This window comes from Vipera ursinii, assembly GCF_947247035.1.
Source record: "Vipera ursinii genome assembly, chromosome: 2".
NCBI lineage: Eukaryota > Metazoa > Chordata > Lepidosauria > Squamata > Viperidae > Vipera > Vipera ursinii.
The window spans coordinates 97,489,421-97,508,333 of NC_139513.1; the positions used below are offsets into that span (position 1 = coordinate 97,489,421).

Sequence of the window (18,913 nt, forward strand, 5' to 3'; positions counted from 1 at the left end):
ATTAAGGAAGATCTAAAGCAGCTGGTTTCTGAGGCTTTCGAAGTAGTATTGAAACAGCCAGCATCTGAAATAAAAGGAGGCATGGATAAAGTGTTTCGTGTGAATTCATGGATTGCTGGACAGAGAAAGTTGCCTAGAGATGTGGTGGTATATTTTGCAAAAAGGGAAACTAGAGGTGAAGTTATACGAGCTGTTTATGATACTAAAGTTGTGATTGCTAATCAAGAAGTTTTGGTCTTAAAAGAAATTCCTCCAAAGATTTTAAGGAGAAGGAAGGATTTTACATTTCTTGTGCAAGAGCTCAAGCAACGAGATATAAGGTTCAGATGGGAGATCCCAGTTGGGTTGATGGTGACGCACGAAGGAAAAAGGTACCGTCTGGTTACTGTGATGCAAGCGCGTAATTTCTACAATAATGTTTTAAATGCAACGCCATTAACACTTCTGGAAGCTGAAAAGGGATCTGGAGAAGGAGTGCATCAAGAGGCTGAAGATGGTCAGATAGAAGACAACGGTGTTGGAGGAGATCAAGATATAACCTCGTTGGATGATCCTATAGAACAGAGGGTGACGCGTGCTGCTGCAAAACGATCTAAGAAGAGAAAATAGCAGAATTTGCAGAAGTCTATGGAATTTCTATGACGTATTTATAGTCAAGTATGGGAGGTGGGAAAAGGTTTGGGTGTAGACGCAATATATTTTTATATGTGGTGGTTTTGTGGAAAGGGTGAGGTTTTTTGGATTAAAGTTTGGTGGAATATACAGAAGATTCTCAAATGGAGGTTAAAGTTTTGTTCGCAATTTTTTTTTTTTGTTTGGAATAATTATAGATGTGGCACTGGAAGAGGAACGGCCGATTATAGAAGAGTTGACTTTAAAGTTTTCTGATTTGGTTGAGGTGGTGAAGATTTTGGTTAATTTGAAAGATTATCTGTAAGAACGTTATATCATGGAATGGACAAAATGGATGGAGTCTATTTAGGATAAGTATAGGGTTGGGAAGTATTATGTAGTATTTGAATAACTCTTTTTTCCTTTTTTTCTTTTTCTTTTTCTCTTTCTATCTTGGGGTTTTTTTTCTTTTTTTTTTTGTTTTTAATATATATTTAATACTATTAAGGTTTGTTTTATCCTATATAAGCTAGAGAGTGCTTCTTTTTTATTTTAGTTTTTTATATATATTTAATATTGCTAAGGTTTGTTTTATCCTATATAAGCTAGAGAGTGATGGATTTTAGAATTTATAGTTGTTAGTATATGGTTGTTTATGTTTGCTTTTTTTATATATATACCTTGTATTTAGCTCTGGGAAGTCGGGGGGGAGGGGGGGAGGGGGGGGAGGAGGGAGGGGGGAGGGGGGGAGGTAGGGGGGGAGGAGGGAGGGGGAAGGGGGGTTTTTTTAAAGGAAAATTGTATCTTAAAACTTTTCAATAAAAAAAAAAAAGAATGTAACTGGTCTGGGTGATAGAATCCTATATGTGGAACAAACCCTGAAGGTGCTCTAGTTTAATCCCCTGCTTTATGCAGGCTTTACCCATTCAGGAAGCTCAACTACATTCCCCCTCCCCCATTGTCTAGGTTCTATTTATCTGCTCCAGGTGGTGTCATTCCATCACTTTCCAAAGCAGTCTGTTTTGTTGCCAAAACGACATTGCTTGTGAAGACATTTGGCCTTTTGGTGACCTTGTGTATAATGGTGTCCATTGTTATTTTAAACTTTGTACACTGCCCAAAGTCCCTGCGGCAAGATGGGCAGCCATAAAAATTGTATGTATGCATGTAAGTATGACTAAATGATGTTAGTTTAGTTAGGTAGGCCAATTCTTTTGAAAGCATAAGTTCTGCATAGGAAATCTCATTTTGTTCTCTCCATAGCCTTTCCATTTCCATTTCCAGTGTGCACATAGGAAATTAGTTGTTTTGATTCTATTGTGAAAATGTAAAGTTTTGATTAATTGCAGTTTCCATTTCCTAACTATCCTTAAAGTGGCCTTGTATGAGATATAGACTTCCCTCTTGATAGCTACCAAACAAATTGTGAAGAAAATTTTGCATGTGTGTATTACATACTCATGCATCTATATATTACAAAAAACTCTTACATTTGTAACTTTTAACTGGGAAAAATGATACACCATAAGGCAAAACCTTTTGAATCAAGGTATCTCAAATGGGCTAGCTTACAGAATACATCCAAAATCCAAGACCTATGACTTCCATGGAACTGAAATTTGAAATTATTTTATGACATAATACAAAATATCCTAAAACATTTCCTATGGTGAACTGCTGGTGTTTGTGCTATATACAGTGTCATATGGGTTATTTCAGTTACATCTCTGAATATCAATAATAATAATAATAATAATAATAATAATAATAATAATAATAATAATAATAATAATAATTTGGAAGGGACCTTGGAGGTCATCTAGTCCAACCCCCTGCTCAGGCAGGAAACCCTGTACCATTTCAGGCAAATGGCTGTCCAGTCTCCTCTTAAAAATTTCCAGTGTTGGAGTATTCACCACTTCTGGAGGCAGGTTGTTCCACTGGTTAATTGTTCTAACAGTCAGGAAGTTTCTCCTTAGTTCTAGGTTACTTCTCTCCTTGACTAGTTTCCATCCGTTGCTTCTTGTCCTGCTTTCAGGTGCTTTGGAGAATAGCTTGACTCCCTCTTCTTTGTGGTAGCCCCTGAGATATTGGAACACTGCTATCATGTCACCCCTCACCCTTCTCTTCATTAAACTACACATACCCAATTCCAGAAACCGTTCCCTATATGTTTTAGCCTCCAGTCCCCCAATCTTCTTTGTTGCCCTTCTCTGTACCCTTTCTAGAGCAGACATGTCAAACACAAGGCCCGGGGGCTGGATCCGGCCCGGGAAGTAGTTTCCTGTGGCCCCCAAAGCCATCCTGGAAACAGTGAGGGAATGGCCCCCACTGCCTTGGCCCTGGCCCAGAGACTCTCCTTCTACCAGAGACCCCCAGATCTGTCCCACTCCTGCCCAGGCCCCCATAGGCACCCTTGATGTGAACGATGTAGAGCTGGCCACGCCCACCCAGTAGGCCACACCTGACCAGGCCACACCCACCCACCCCCCTGAGGGCAACCGCAATGCTGATGCGGCCCTCCATGAAATTGAGTTTGACACCCCTGTTCTAGAGTCTCAACATCTTTTTTACATCATGGTGACCAAAACTGGATGCAGTATTCCAGGTGTGGCCTTACCAAGGCATTGTAAAGTGGCATTAGTACTTCACGTGATCTTGATTCTATCCCTCTGTTAATGCAGCCTAGCACTGTGTTGGCTTTTTTGGCAGCTGCAGCACACTGCTGGCTCAAATTGAAGTGATTGTCTACTAGGACTCTGAGATCCCTCTCACAGTTACTACTATTGAGCAAGGTACCACCTATACTATACCTGTGCATTTGGTTTTTCCTGCCTAAGTCCCTGCAATCTAGAGAAAATAACCTTAATCACGAAGAAGAGAAAATAAGGAAACAGAATATATAGTGCATTAGAATACTGTAGAGAAAACTGAATGTTCTTTGTAGCAAAATAATGGTTTAGCTCCATATAATTTAGTTTCATTATCCCCTTTGATATTAGAGGAAAGTAGATCTGTAAAAATAGATCTGTGAATTACAAAACCAAACTTGAGAAATCTTTGGCTCGGGCCCTCCAAAGATCAAGACAGAGGAAAAAAGTGTTTATTTGCATTGTATAGAATAATGGAATAGTTGCTTTATTTGTTTAATATTTTTCCCCTAAGTCACTATCTAAATGCCTTCTTTTATTCCCAAGTCACTGTAATCCACTGAAAGAGTCCTTTATCCAGATGTCTAGTCTATTAGCATCACACTGGGTTTGTGAAGCAACTTTCAGACTTAGGACTGAAATGCTTTCTCTACATGAGGCTGATAAATCCTTCAAATTTCAAAGGTAGCCATTCAAGCAGTGAAAGCTCCAGCTGCAACAGGGAGTTCAGGAGGTGGTCATGACTAATATGCTCCAAACAGCTTTGATGATGTTTTTAAAGATGGTACACATGGCTGCTGATGGCAGGAGCAGGTTTAATTCGCTGTGGAATATTTGGTGCTCTCTAAGCTTGGTGTTGTTTTTTTTTGCTTGCAAATGTTGCCCATCATCAGTGCTATGGTAGTGAGTGTAAGGTTTGCTCCTTATATATATGGTATTTTGTCCTTTGTGGGGGTTTTTCTCCTTGGTAGTTCTTTCATTAGGGGATTGTTTTGTGCTTGATTGTTTGGTGTTAATTCCTCTTTATCTGGGTATTGGTTGATGGAGAGGCTGCGCTCTGGTCTTTTTGTTTCCTTCTTGGCTTTTGTTTTTAATTGTCTCTTTGAGTGATGTGTTTACTAGATAGTGCTGTAATGGATTGAGTGGTCAGGCATTTTTTTGATAAAGTTGTGTAGGTATTATTTTGTTGGAAGTTGTATGCTGAAGTCTGTTTCTTTTTTCTTCGTTCTGGGTTGCTAGGATGTAATTGTACTAACCAAGTATAACCAACACAAGCTATGAAAGGACAATGCTGCTATACATCAAAACATCTCAGAAACATCCAACAGACTATTACAACTACATGGTATTGCTGTAGCACACAACTAACTAAAGCCCTCCAAAACATCTTAAGTAAACCTAAAGACCAAGAATTAAAAACAGGAGTCATTTACAATTTTACAACATCCAGTGTAAGGACTCCTATAGCCACTATGTAGGACAGACAGGCAGAAGAGTAGCAGAAGCCATCCATGAACATCATCTAGGAGTCAGAAGATGAGATGAAAATTCCTGAATGTTACAACACATAAACATACTCAACTATACTTTCTAACTGGAGAACTGTGAACATCCTAGAACAGGCTAAATTAAAAATGCTAGGGAATTCCAGGAAAAGTGGCATGCAGACAAATCAGTGGAGATAGAGATAAACCCCATTTAAACACCATTCTAAAGAGACAATACAAAAGCTATGAAGAAAACAAAAAGGCCAGAACAGCAGCCAACACCCAGATAAGGAGGGATTGACACCAGACCAACAGCCAAGCAGAAAATATCCCATTCAAAGAACTACCAAAAAGACAATTACACCCCAACCAACATGGACAGAGCAAGTTACAGTATTTAAACAGGGAGAAAACCCCACACTCACTAGAACTGATAAAGTTGCTCAGTCAGGTAGTGCAACTTCTGCAAACCAACATCCAAGCCCAGAGAGTACCAAGTATTCCACAGCTGAACCCCAAAATACATAAATTATTTATTTTGGGTATTTAATTCACTTGCAGTGCAGTGTTAGGCACATTAATCAGAAGCAAAACTCACTGCATAAGAAAGTGCTTGTTGATAAGTAATGAGGCTGCTGCCTTATAATAATTTCATTATGCAAAAGTTTGCATACAATGTCTAAGTACATTCTCATAAAGAAATGAACTATTAACAGTTGATAACATTTGGAAAGAAATTAGCCATTTGAATTGGGATAAATGGCTTTCACTTGCAAATACAATGAATTAGTTGGATTTATGGAATTCACGCTATTCAAGTTTTCTGTAAGTCAGGTGACACATTCTGTAAAATGAGGTTGAGCCATTTTATTCTTTGTACATTTAGCAGGAAATTCAGTGGCTGGATTCACTCATCTCACTGAGATAAGGCCACAAACATAATTCAGTAAAACAGCCATGACTGTTTCCAGGCTCAAAACAGATAAAGCAGAAGTTTCCTTGCAGCATCCACGTGGAAAATAATGGTCATGGAAAACAGCATGGCTAGTTTAATGAGTCAGAAAATAACACAGCTAGTTTAGATGCTGCATTTTCATTCTTCGGTCTTCCAGCCCATTTCTTATAAATCAAATCTGAAGCAATGTATTGTCTTAGCTAGAATTTGTTGTTGTTGTTTTCTTTATCATGGAACTCTTGCAGGCTCCTTGAGAACAGTCTGTCCATCCCTGTTCAGAATGCATCTGAATGAATAACTGCCCCTAACCCCAGTGTTTTCTCCCCCAAATAAGCAGCTCTTGTTTACTTAATACCACTTTGATAGGGTTACAATGGACCTGAATTTCCCCCAAATAAAAAGGGTCATTTGGCTGCATTGCAATTAGCTCAGTAGATCCTCAGGCAACTTTTTTATGGCTAGACAAGATACGGTACATATGCCATATCATTCCATTAAGAACTCGAATCTGGTGCAGTATATCTGATCATTTAGATCACCATGTCACCTTTTCACACATATTTTCACATTACTTCCTGCCCAAAGACTGGTCGAGGAGAGATGAAATGATTTCCTGAGTGAAAGAAATAGAATTAACCCAGTATGCTGCAAGTTAAGCACTGACCATGACAGCCACCCGTTTCAATTAGCTGAATGCCAACAGTGATTTACTTTCATAAATGACGCTCCTCAAGGACTTCATGATGCTGTTTTCACCCGAGGTTATAAATGCTGGGTTGCTTTTTTGTGTTGCCAGAGACGGGTTTGGAGATCCTCTTAAGGCTTAAGCGATCTGCCATGCAAACTGTCTCAGGGAAGCCTACAGAAAGCTGCAATAGATAGAAGTCAGATGTTTATAAATCTTGAAGAGTTAAGGTCACTAAACCCTTAAATCACTCATACTTGTGGATTAAAGAACATGAATCTTTGTAACAAAGTAGAGAAACCAACAGGCAACCCAAAAAAGATGAAATACACTGGCTGACAATGGCGTGCTGAAATATCAGAATAAATTGGCTGGTAGCCTGAAAAGTGTCAGGCAGGTTCTGTGATCAGAGACTGAGGCAGGAAAAGGCACTTTGGGGTAGATTTCCTTACTATGAGAGGTCTTTGACTGATTTTATAGCATTGGGCTCTTCCTCATTTGTTCACAACAAGGACATGCCCTTGTATTTTTAATATTACAATGGATTTAATATTAAATAAATTTACTAAATAATAATGGCTTTTTCCCCCTTCCATATCATTATATTGCCCTCAACTCATTTCCAGTCCCTTTCTGGAGCAGCTTTCTGGGTGTGTGTGAGACACACACACACACACACACACACACACACAGAGAGAGAGAGAGAGAGAGAGAGAGAGAGAGAGAAACAGACAGACAGACAGACAGACAGACACAGAGAGACAGAGAGTTTGGTAGGGATGTTTGAAAGTTGTTTCTCTCTTCCTAACTTAATTTTTGCTTTGGATAGTGTTTGACACCTTTCCCTGACCATTTGGCGGCTGATGGGATCCGTGGTTGAGATCTGCCAAGCTCTTATAGGCCCCAGAAGCTGTTAGAGGCATGCTTCTTCTTCTCTAGTCATAGGGCAGAGCCATCCAAGGCCATTTTGGCTTGGGATGCTGGCAAGACTAGAGCCCTGGCTTCTCCAGAGTCACATATATCCATGTAATGCCCAACAGGTTTTTCGCTGTGCGTGTCAGACTTATACAGACTTTTTATAAACATAGGTTTAGTGATCTTTTCCATTAGAACTATTTTTAAACCAGGTTCTGTACAGAAGTCTCTTTCAATTAAGAAAGAAGGACTTGTTCTGCTAGCTGTGTTTTGCTAGTTCTGTCACAGTTGGATATGTTATGATTTTCTCCTACTTGTGCCAACAAGGGATTTCATGTGGCTGTATTATTTTTTAGTTTTTCAAATTTTTTTTATTAATATTAAAATACTGTAAGGTTTACCAATATTAAAATACATGTTCCTAATTACAACTTTTCACACATCATTGAAATATAGTCTACACTCCTGTTAATAATTGAAAAATTAGCTACATAACTTGGCAGGCATATAGATAAAGAGTTTCTATTATAATATGGGTGGTTTTAAATCTTAGGCATTATTACAATACAAGTTCAGATGCCTTGTCAGTTATGATAACCTTGATACACAGGGATATGATGTCAGAACATAAACATCATTATGATGAAAATCTATTCCATAGACCACCACCCCCTTTGGACTTATTAGCATCAGATAAATATATCATCTAAAAGAAATCCAGGAGTCTGATCATGAGGAAGTAACATTTCCCAGAAATATTGAAAACAACTACTGTACTTAACTCATAGGAATAACACAGCTCTTTCAAATTCCATAAACAATTGCCTTACATCTGGAGAAGTATTTCCATGACATGCAGCCAAGTAGCTATAAAGTTTTCTCGTTAAACTCTGGATTCTTTTTAATATACAGTACAAGATTTGGAAGCTGTTTATTACCACTATTAGAAATGTGATTTCCAAGCCAGCTAGGAAACTCTGTGGTCATTTTTATAATCTTTGATTTCTTGATTGGTCTACCACCTTATTCACTTTATTCTCTGTGTCATGTTCAAAAAAGGGTAGGCTATGGCTTGGTCTGAAAAATCCTACAGAACCTCATGGAGGCATATCATCATCATCATCATCATCATCATCATCATCATCATCATCATCTAAAAAACCCCAGGCAAATAAATCAATTTGTTTACTCAAAATGTCTTTTTCCAAAATGCCTCCAGACTGCTCTTCTCCAAGTAGATGAAAGAGTATTTAAAATTATGTATGCTGGAGAAAGCTCCCTTTGGCCTGACTGAGTACAAAGGTCTAAGTTGATTTTTTCTGCTGGAATGTGTTCAACTGCAAATGCAGCTTGAGGAACAACTGAAATAGGCAGATCAGTCTTTGAGGAGAGGTTGATGAGGAAAAAAACTGAACAGTATAGAAATGTGATAAATAAATGCATGGATAAATAATTCATTATTATGATGGGCCTCAGAATCCACGAAAGCTGCTCTGCAAGAAAAGCCTATGGCAGGAATTTGTATAAAAATGGCAACAATTTGGCATTCTAATCATTAAGGTATTAGGATGGAATGAGGGTTTGGCTCCAGATTCTTTGGTACCTCCCTTAATTTATTATGAATCAGCTCCTACTTTTATAAAATTAAGTTAATTCAAAAGGAATTTAGTCTGAATGTTTGTCCTTTCTTTCTGTTGTTGATGAGATGAACAATAGGTTATTCATAATCCAATAATCATAAAGAAGCTATGAGATCAAACAGTATGGAACTCTTATTTGGACAACCTAACCCTAAAATCACTTTCAGTTACAGGAACTTATGATGCTTCTTACATGATTGGTAATAAACTCATGTGTTATAATAATTATAACATCTTTATCATATGTAACCAAGTTCAATAAATGATATTCCCCATATCTCTTTTGCGTTGACAGTTCCCTGAGCCACCCATTTCCCAGATTTAATTTAAAAGTAGATGTCTATTTTTTATGGTAGTGAGAATGCACAATGTTCAATATATTATTAGTTCTACTCCATGAGTTACAGCTGGATTTAGAGCATGAGCTCCAGGGGCAGATTCAGTTGGCAAAACTGTGAAGGAAGATAGGATTTCTTTAAGGCTTCCAAAAATCTTTCTTTAAAAAATTGTCCTCTTGAAATATGCAAGGTGACCTCTAGTTTCAGTGCAAATAAGATTTGGGATTTTGAGTACCAAGGGTACACAGGTGTGCATATACACAAAGAGGTAGTAAACACAAGTAAATTTTTATTCCACATCAGATATAACAGGTGGGTGGTAACCTGTAGCTCACTCACTATATGCAGTTCTAATATGCACAAACTAGAATCTGTTGAAGGAGCATTTGATTAACTGGATCAGATGACCAATGGGGGGAAAAACTCCCATTAAGAAGATATGAGAGGATAATGGTTGCAGAATATGTTCTTACTCCATTTGGAATAACATCAAGTTAAAAATGGCGTTTTCATTTATTTATCAAATTTAAGTTGTTTTTGATTAATAACAAACAGAATTGCTATTTGGCTTTTGCCACAAGTAGTTATGGGTCCCGAAGGTGCTTTTTCAAAAGGCAAGTGGACTTCCTTGTTTTTTCCTTGAAGACATTTTGCTTCTCATCCAAGAAGCTTCTTCAGTTCTGGGTTTTGTTTCACCACAATCTGTCTGAGTTGGCTTCAAGAGCACAACACTTTTTGGGAAATACTGAGGTGGATTAACATCTACCTGCTGAGGCAATAGCAAAAAGTTACTAGCAGGAATCTAAGACGAAGCGTTTTGCAAGAAAATTAAATGTGATGATGCTTAATAAGTGGATGGGTAACCACAAAAGAAAGAGAAAGAAATGGTTTAGTCTTCATTCTACAACTGCAGCAGCAACATACAATATTCAGAGCACAAGGCTCATCAGCTGAAAGTACAGGATTTTATCCTCTTGACATTATTGGTTCAAGGAATTGCTTTGCATCTCACTCTCACCTCCATTGTATTGTAAATGGGAGGAAGGTGAGAAGCATTTTTATCAGTCATGATTTAATTTGATTAAATGTCAAAGACAGATTTTTTAAAAAATTCCCTATATGTTTTTCAGGAAAATCTACTTATTCTTTAGATTGGTTCTACCAGTTTTTCTTGACATTGCAACAAAACAATGCAGTTGCAATTCTAACTTAGATAAGAGAAGAGGATTAATAAGCATACTTTGAAATTTCCATTCATATATGTGTGTTAATACTTTAGTTATGAAACTAGAGCAAAAGAAGGAAAGATACAATTAAAGTGGCTGTGAGCATACACACTCTGCACGTAAGCATGTGCTCTTCCTTTCCAGCTCCAAAAGTGACGTAGAACCTGGCTAATAATCTGACCTTAATGCATTGTCTCACCAGGTTGTGCTTTGGGTTACAGATCTGAAACTCCATTATTTTATCTTTAGAAAGAATGTGATGCAATTCCAAGCCCAGAATGTATCCAGATATATAATGTGGCTATTCTACATCTATTCCATTTTGCTTGTAACCTTTCCCAGATAATACAATTGTACCATGCTGCTCTGCCAACAGAGTGTAATTATTAAAAAGTTATTAAGAGTACTATTATCATATCATCTTATTATTTATTTGCTTTTATTTGCTGTCTCATTCCTGTCACTCAGTTCTGGAACCTTCCAATCTATTTCATATGTGGATAAAATGTTTGAAATTGGGGCTACCTTCACACATGTAGTTCTGTGAATTAAAAAGATTTAATTATTATAACTTGCCACTTAGCCTGTTTTGATATATACATCTGTAATTTTATTAATCAAGGAGAGAAGCAACCTAGAACTAAGAAAAAAATTCCTGGCAGTTAGAACAATTAATCAATGGAACAATTTGCCTCCAGAAGTTGTGAATGCTCCAACACTGGAATTTTTTAAGAGATTGGACAACCATTTGTCTGAAATGGCATAGGGTTTCCTGCCTAAGCAGGGGGTTGGACTAGAAGACCTCCAAGGTCCCTTCCAATTCTGTTATTCTATTCTGTTCTGTTCTGTTCTATTGTAATTTTATTCCAAATTATTTAAGCTATCTCCCATAACATGAAGAGGATCTAGAATTTCTATATATTTTAATATTCTCAACAATGCCGATTAATAGCACCCTTATTGCCTCCTTCTTTCACAGAAGTATAGAGTTTGGCACCCTTGCATAGCAAAGCAACTCTGAATTTATTAGGAGGGGCTATCACTAGATTGGTAGCAAGACTGTTCCTTCCACTAAACAATCTTAAACTTTACACAGCAAATTTCTAAGAAACAGCTATTCCACTGTTCTATGTCTTATGTGTATATTCCTGTGGACGTTTGCTGAAGGTTTTGTGCAATATAACTGCCTAGCTACAGCCAAGACACTGTCCATAGTCACCCATCTGTTCATGAATATTGCTTAATATGACAGAACCATTTCATGGAAAAACTTATATAGTTTGGACTATGGGTTCTCTGACAGTTGACGTGTCTTTGTAACTTTACCAGAGTTTGAAGTATTCCTGTTCTTTGAGAGACAAATTCCAGGAGGGTAGTTATGATTGTTAGAGCAAACCAAACACATGGAGTAGCTCAAGGTTGCTGAACTAGAACTCTTGACATCCCCCGATCGCAAGCCATATTAGTATCTGTTGGAAATTGTAGCTTGGCAGTTCTGTCGTGACATAAGCCCTTGTAAAATGAAGGTTAACCATCAGCAAATGTCACAATTAATATTTTAATCCTTAGTCACACATAACTTCTTTCTCTTTTGATAACCATTCATTAACGAGAAATATGTTAGCTGATATTTTCCACTATCTTATATTCATTAAACATTTGAGATAAGCTTTAAAATTTATTAGTGTGAGAGAGTTGGGGAAAGGAAATTCCTTCTCCAAATCCAAGATGCAGATTGTTTCCTGATTTATAAAACAGCAACTTTTCCCATTCCCTTGGAACTGTAAATGGTCATGTTTTCTCTGACATACTAGGACCCCCAATTGGCAGAGTTCTAATGTGCTCTATAATTAGGCTGAGATAAAAGTAGTTAAAAAGAAATTCTTGGGTTACTCCAACTTTCTATTCCAAATGGAACCAAGGACAATTGTATAATCTGTAGTTCTTGTGAATTACAGGTTTCTTGAGCTCCTTTTTTGTTTTAATGTCTAAATTATTTCAAGGTGAGAATAGTGAGAAGTCATGAAAGCTACCTCTTACACTGGATTAGCCAAAGGACTCTGAATCAACATCCTGTGCCAGCATCTGATTTTTATCTTCATCAAAAGTTGCTTGGCAAACAATTGCTGCTCTTTTTGTGTGTGTTTTAAAAAAAATCTTCCCTTCCCTTCTCTTTTCTTTCATGCATATAATTTCTTTAATCTGAAAAATACCTAACACCAGTTTTCTGCTCAACATGTTGAATGAAATCCTTTCATCAGATTTTTTTTCCTGGCTTGATAGGCATATCAGTTCATTGAGGTGGGGAAGCAATAATTGTTCTTTCTTCATATTTCCTAGCATATAGCTTTATCCATACCAAGGGGCCAGGATAAATAAAATGCATGTGATTTAGATATAAATATTGTACTTTAAATGCTAAGACCTGACATTAATTTATTTTAGGCATCTTTTTTCATTGACTTTTCTTCGGTCATTAACTTTCCTTAAGATTTGCGTTGAGTATTAATTGTTTTTATTTTGTTTCTCCTCTATCTTTTAAAACCCTTTTTATCTTATGCATTCACAAATATTGTAAATCACTTTGAAGTATTTAAAATTAAAAAACACTGTATAAATACTTTTAATAATTAACGAAAACACTTCATATGTTTACTCTTTTTCTCCAATCTGAGGAAGGGGGCATATAATCAAAACTTTTGGAAGCTGTATTCCATCAAGAGGTTGTTTATCTCTGGCTCATATAGTGGATAAAATGCAAAAGTGATGTAGTAATAGAAAAAAAGATGATCACCAGCTTATTGCTTTAAAGCTGAAGGAATGTGATGCCTGGGCAAACATTTATATATATTTTGACAATAAATTGAGATACAATCACTTGCATGCAGGCAGTCCCAATTGTTTTTTCATTCTTATTCCAAAAATATGAATTCCCCTGTGTCTTTGTTTTTCCTTCTCTGCTTTTGCATTCTAGATCAACATTTTCAGTGTTCTCTCTTGCACAATTTCAAGTTAATAGAGGAGAGGTCAACAGCGTGTCACCTCTGACTTAGATCCCATCAATATAGTAGTAAACATAGACCATTTTGCTCCAATATGTATTGCTTTTGACATGTACTTGGAGCTGCATTTGTTATTTGTTACATTTAATGCATCGGTTTTTGGCCATTATCCAGTACATTTGAAGTTAGTTGCAATTTTGCTTTAAAGGTTTTAACATTTTCTTGATAATTTCGGGTCATTGGATATGATTATGGGAAGAACAAGGGCAGCGACTTTAATTAGAAAAAAATATATGATAGCATGGTAACAAAAGAGCAAATGGTGAATAGTGTAAGGACTAGAGCTGGTGAGCAAAGAATCAGGGAAACAGAATCTTTGTGTATTTATAGACCAGGTGGATTACAATCTCCAAGCTGGAAAAAGAAGAGTCAGAGGTTATTGGCCTGAAAGGGCAGATGTAAGATTTAAAAGTTAGGGTTGACAGATTTATATATTGTGTGATTTTATTTCCTGCATTTTGCAGATCTTCACCATAAAAAGTGACTTCTTTCTTCTTTGCAATAAAGGACTAAACTAGCAGCACTGAATTATTGAAGTTTCTACTGTTATTTAGGTGTGGAAGCAGAGATATGTTTTAACCCAATTCCATAATGTTTTGGCAGCACATAATATGAAAAGCAATTTGACATAATATAACAGTGAAGAGTGATAAATAATTTTAAAAGAGATCTTCAAAAGCCAAGTTGCGTGGGGTAGTAAGAGCAGAAAAGCCCAAATTTAAATCTATCTTCAGTGGCAGAAGCTCATTAAGGGGCTTTGAGTCAGTCAATCTCTTTCAACTCAACCTAATGTCACAGGATTTTGGGGGAGGGGCAGGGAAATGAGAGGGTGGAATGTTATAAAAGAAAGGTAGGGTATTAATCTAATAAATCATGAACAATTGTGATGTGACCTTTCTAGAGTTGATCTATCACAAGCTAACTAAAATTGTTTCCTTCTATCCACAGAAATTCCTGGGTGCCCTGGAATGGTTGAAAGTTGAGCGGACAAAGTACCCCTCACCCTTTGCAACTTGCAGAAGCTTGTGAAGAGATGAGTCCAAGTTCAGCCATATTTCTATTGGGATGGGAGAACTACACATTCCTTCAAAGAAGGACAAAGGAATGAGCAGATGGAGTAAGCCAAGACTCCAGATTGTGAAACATGAGGAATCTGCAGTGAATGAATCTTTCTGGGACCCAATTAGGAGAAACCAAATTCATTGTGTGAAACTACTGCTTGAGATTGGATTGGTGGAACCAAAGTGCAATAATGAAAACGCTTTCATGGAGCTGAATCATATGAGTTTTCAGAAGCAGGGCAAGAGTTAAAACAATCTTTTACAACTCCACAGAAAAACTCAAGGAACTGAAAGCTTGGGAATATGCTTTCCCATATTATTCGTAGTCTACTAATAAAAAGGACACATAACATCAGGCTTTTTAGCTAGCGGATTGTTAGGATTGGAACCAGATCTTAGTGCAGCCCATGATAATCACAAATTTAGGAAAACAGAAAATAGCCCTGGAACTCATAAACAGGGAAGCACTATTAAAATGGGTTTACAATGCATTTTCAAACTAGTTTCTATTCCTGCAAGTCTTTAGAGAGCCACGTTGTACAAATGGAAAGACCTCAAGGCAGAAGAGAACCTTCAAAACTGTGGTTTTCTAACAAGCCTTCATTGCCTATGGGTTAAGAATTCTGAGATGTAAACTATTTGATTTCAAATGTAAAGTGTCTCAGCCTTGAAGGTAATACTCAGCTTTAAAGTTGGAGAAGAGAAGACTCTTACTCCTGATTATTTGACCTATGTCCTATGAGATTGAGAGCGAGGATCCCACTGTCAGTCCCTTCCCTGCCAGCCAACATTCTGCAGTGATCAATGAAATAAGCAGAAAGGAGTCCCTCTTTTTCCTCAACTGCCCTTTTTGCAACCGAGAGACACATGCCACTCATTGGTCATGAGTGGCTTTTCTGTGATTTTTTTTTTTAAAAAATGCCTGACATTCTTCTGTGAATGAGTCAAGTTTACGGAAGTAGTTTCCCATCTCTTCTACATGGATTTCATGTTCAGTGTTGTGCAGAATTCTTCACCTATTCTGATTTGAGAGAAGGAATTCCTGTCCTATAAACTCTGAGAAAGCTATCTGTCTGCACAGAAGCTTTGGTTGACCAGTGATTGTATTGTAGTTTGCACTCAAGGATAGTATGCACATGTGAACTTCTACGCATGATCTCTTTAGAGCCTTCATCTTTCAGTATCGTGTAAGAGGAAGAAGCAGGAAAAAAAATTGGACTCTGCCTGGCTTTCTTGTTTTTTTTTCCTTTTTCTTTTTTGCTGTGAAGTTGACATACAATGGGCTTCCATCAGTGCTGTTCTCCAGTTGTGAAATGTATTTATTTATTTATTAGTGATTGTATTGTAAGAGCAATCTGCAGAGTTTTTCTGGCTTTTAGGGTTCCTCCCTAAGAAGAGACAGTGATGAAATCCATAGAAAGATACTGGCTCAACCAAAATAAAAATGAACCTATTGCATGGTGATGTCCAGAATCTATAGAGATTCATCCAGGTCTACCAGCTACTGTTTTCTTTATGCTATACAGATCTAGACACATTCAGGGAAGAACTTAATGAAAGATGCTGATAACCAACAACCTATTGGTTCTTTTCCCCTTAGTGATGCCACTTGCTATTAACCTTTGGCCTAATTAATCCACAAACTGGACTGTATTCCTGTTTGTGGGCTTTATCATGCATGTGATTATGCTGATCAGGAGGGGACATAATAACCCTTTCTTCCCATGACATTTTTCCAACTTTAAGCATTCAATTTGGCAAGGGACGGGAAAGCAAAAAGACTCCCCACTCCCTCCCAGTAATTTTCTTGCAGATCCCTAAGAAACCAGCAAATGTAGTTTAGTTTGAGGGCACAATGGAAGCCCAGATCACTTTATTAACCGATGCCTGGCTTCAGACGGAGAGAAATGAAGGCTTTCCTACACTCCCAAGAATTAGGTGCTCGATTACGGAGAGTGAGAGGGAAAGAAAGAAGTCACAGGAATCCACCACTGATGACTGGCTGCCAGTTATGATAAGGTCCGTGTTAACAGACCAGTCAAGTTGAGTGGTGAGGAAACTAGATTAATCCTAAGAATCCAGGATATATTTTGAAATAGAGCTTTTCATATGGGATGGGAAATGTGAGTGGGTATTACTTTCATTCTGGGAACTGCATGTGTCTACTCAAATAAGAAGCAGCTTGCTGGGGTCTAGAGCATTTCATTCAAGGACAGGGTGCGTGAGAAAGCGTCAAGCTTTTTCCTGATGCTGAAGTTTTGATACAAGCTGGCTTATAAATAGCTGTGGCTTTTAAAAAATAAGTCAAAAAATCCACTAGATTTTTCTATTTAATGGAACTCTTGTATCACATTTAAATTAACTCAGGATATTTCTCTTGCAGAAAAAAGGTTGACTAAACACAAAATCTCCTTAGGAATATTTGAATGTTTGTTTGTGGTGTGAACTAAGAAAAAATAACAGCAACAGGTTAAATGAAAAGCAACTCTGACTAAAAATATTTATTATTAAAGAATATGAACAATTACAGAACATGTATAGTGGCTATTACAGGCTATATTGAGAAACTAAACCAAAGAGGTTTTATTTAATCACCAGATCTGCAAAAACATATCACACATACCAATAAACATTTTGGAAATTTAGACAACAGATTGGCTATTCCTAGGATGTACGTCTTGATTTCACCTTCTAGTTAGTAAAAGTGGTTGATGTGTTAGTTAGCATTTCTTGGAATCTAAGTTTAAAATGAATCTATGTCCTTGAAAATCAGGATTGCTAATTACTTGGTTGTTCCTGTCCTTTCAAACCATCTGTTTTTAAGATATTCATGCCTTGCTTGGGCTGAGGAAAGTTTTTATTTTTATCTAGAAAATATAAATCCCCAGATGTTTTATACAATATTATCATATTTTCATCAGCATAAGGACCTCTTAAAGGTCACGGGCATCTCTTCTGAATCCTGGAAGGCCTTGCATTTGGGGTTCTTGATGAATAATCTACATCAAAGTGTAGGATAAGATATTATCTGTAGTTTTAGAATTGGGTTTGAGTGAGATGTGTTTAATTGGGATGGGACTCCATTCCAACATCAGTCATCTACATTAATCTCAAACAGTAATGGAAGGGGCAAAAAAAACAACAAAGTCTTTTCATCTTTTCAAAATCACAGACCCCTAAAAAAATTTCCAGAACCATTAAGTTATAGTTCAGGCTTCACAAGTGAGGAGCCATATATCTCTAATTCTGGTGGTTATACCTGCAAGTGTAAATGTGGTTTAACTTCTTTTCTTTTAAAACTATAAAAGTAGTCAGTATAATGGTCCTTTTTAATTAGTACCAATTGCTGATGTTCTTCAGAATCCATTACAGCTCTGCTCCTTCTCATGAATTCCAATGTATTTTGACAATAACCATTATTAGCTATGCATTATCTCCTATTAACAGTGTACATGAAAATGTAATGTGTGATTATCACTGAAATGGTAAGTTTTTCTGAATCACACACAAAATATATAAAGATGTCACAACATACATAAAAGAATATACCCAAGTAAAGGGTAGCTTGTCATAAGCATGTTAAATAATCCAAGAGCTGCTGCCAAAAACGATGTGCTTTGAAACTCCTGTTAAAGGATTCTTGAATTTCAGTTTTGTACAAATGCAAATAGCCTACAAAATACCTACACTTCTGCAATGCAAACTCCCAAGCATATAATTATATCCTCTGTCACACATTTGGAAGATGAATACATGAGAGCATAGAGTTCACCCAGGGTGGAATACGGAAATCAAGCTTCCAGATGTTTCATGGGATGTTGTCATGCCATCCTTGGCAAGAATACAAGTTTTGCATAGGAGGGAATCACCTGTTAAAGAATTGCAAAGAGTCAGGCAAGTGATTCACAATGACCAGGATCGGCAATAGTTAGTTCAGTAGTATAAAAAAGTATGAGAAATGAAAGGAATGAGGCTAAAGCCACATTGCAGAAACCGTAAACCTCAACTAAATGTTTTGCTGTCAGACTGGATGCAATGCATGTAAAAAATATAAAGAATTAACATCATCAGCCCTAATTGCCATTCCACCAAGCTGTTCCTAGCTAGTCCTTTGGCACTTTCCTTACAATGCTCTTATAGCCTTTTACCAAAATGGTGACCCTTTGGCAGCTTTGTTCAGTCAAATCAAGAATATCAGCAAACACATGAGAGACTGGTTTTTTTTCAAATTCAATCAACTGGCATGCAATAGATGTTGATCAGTACAGTTGCTGGCATCAT

The 18,913-nt window shown here is 37.1% G+C and overlaps 1 protein-coding gene across 1 annotated transcript in view; it reads left to right on the forward strand.

Annotated features, from left to right (window-relative positions):
* The window catches only part of ADRB2 (adrenoceptor beta 2), a 70,881-nt gene extending 53,681 nt beyond the window's left edge, over positions 1–17,200 (forward strand). The window contains exon 2 of the mRNA XM_083352976.1: positions 14,520–17,200. Within this exon, the coding sequence (XP_083209102.1) occupies positions 14,520–14,554 (35 nt within the window). The 3' untranslated portion in view covers positions 14,555–17,200. The remainder of the gene's footprint in view (positions 1–14,519) is intronic.
* Positions 17,201–18,913: the final 1,713 nt, after the last annotated feature.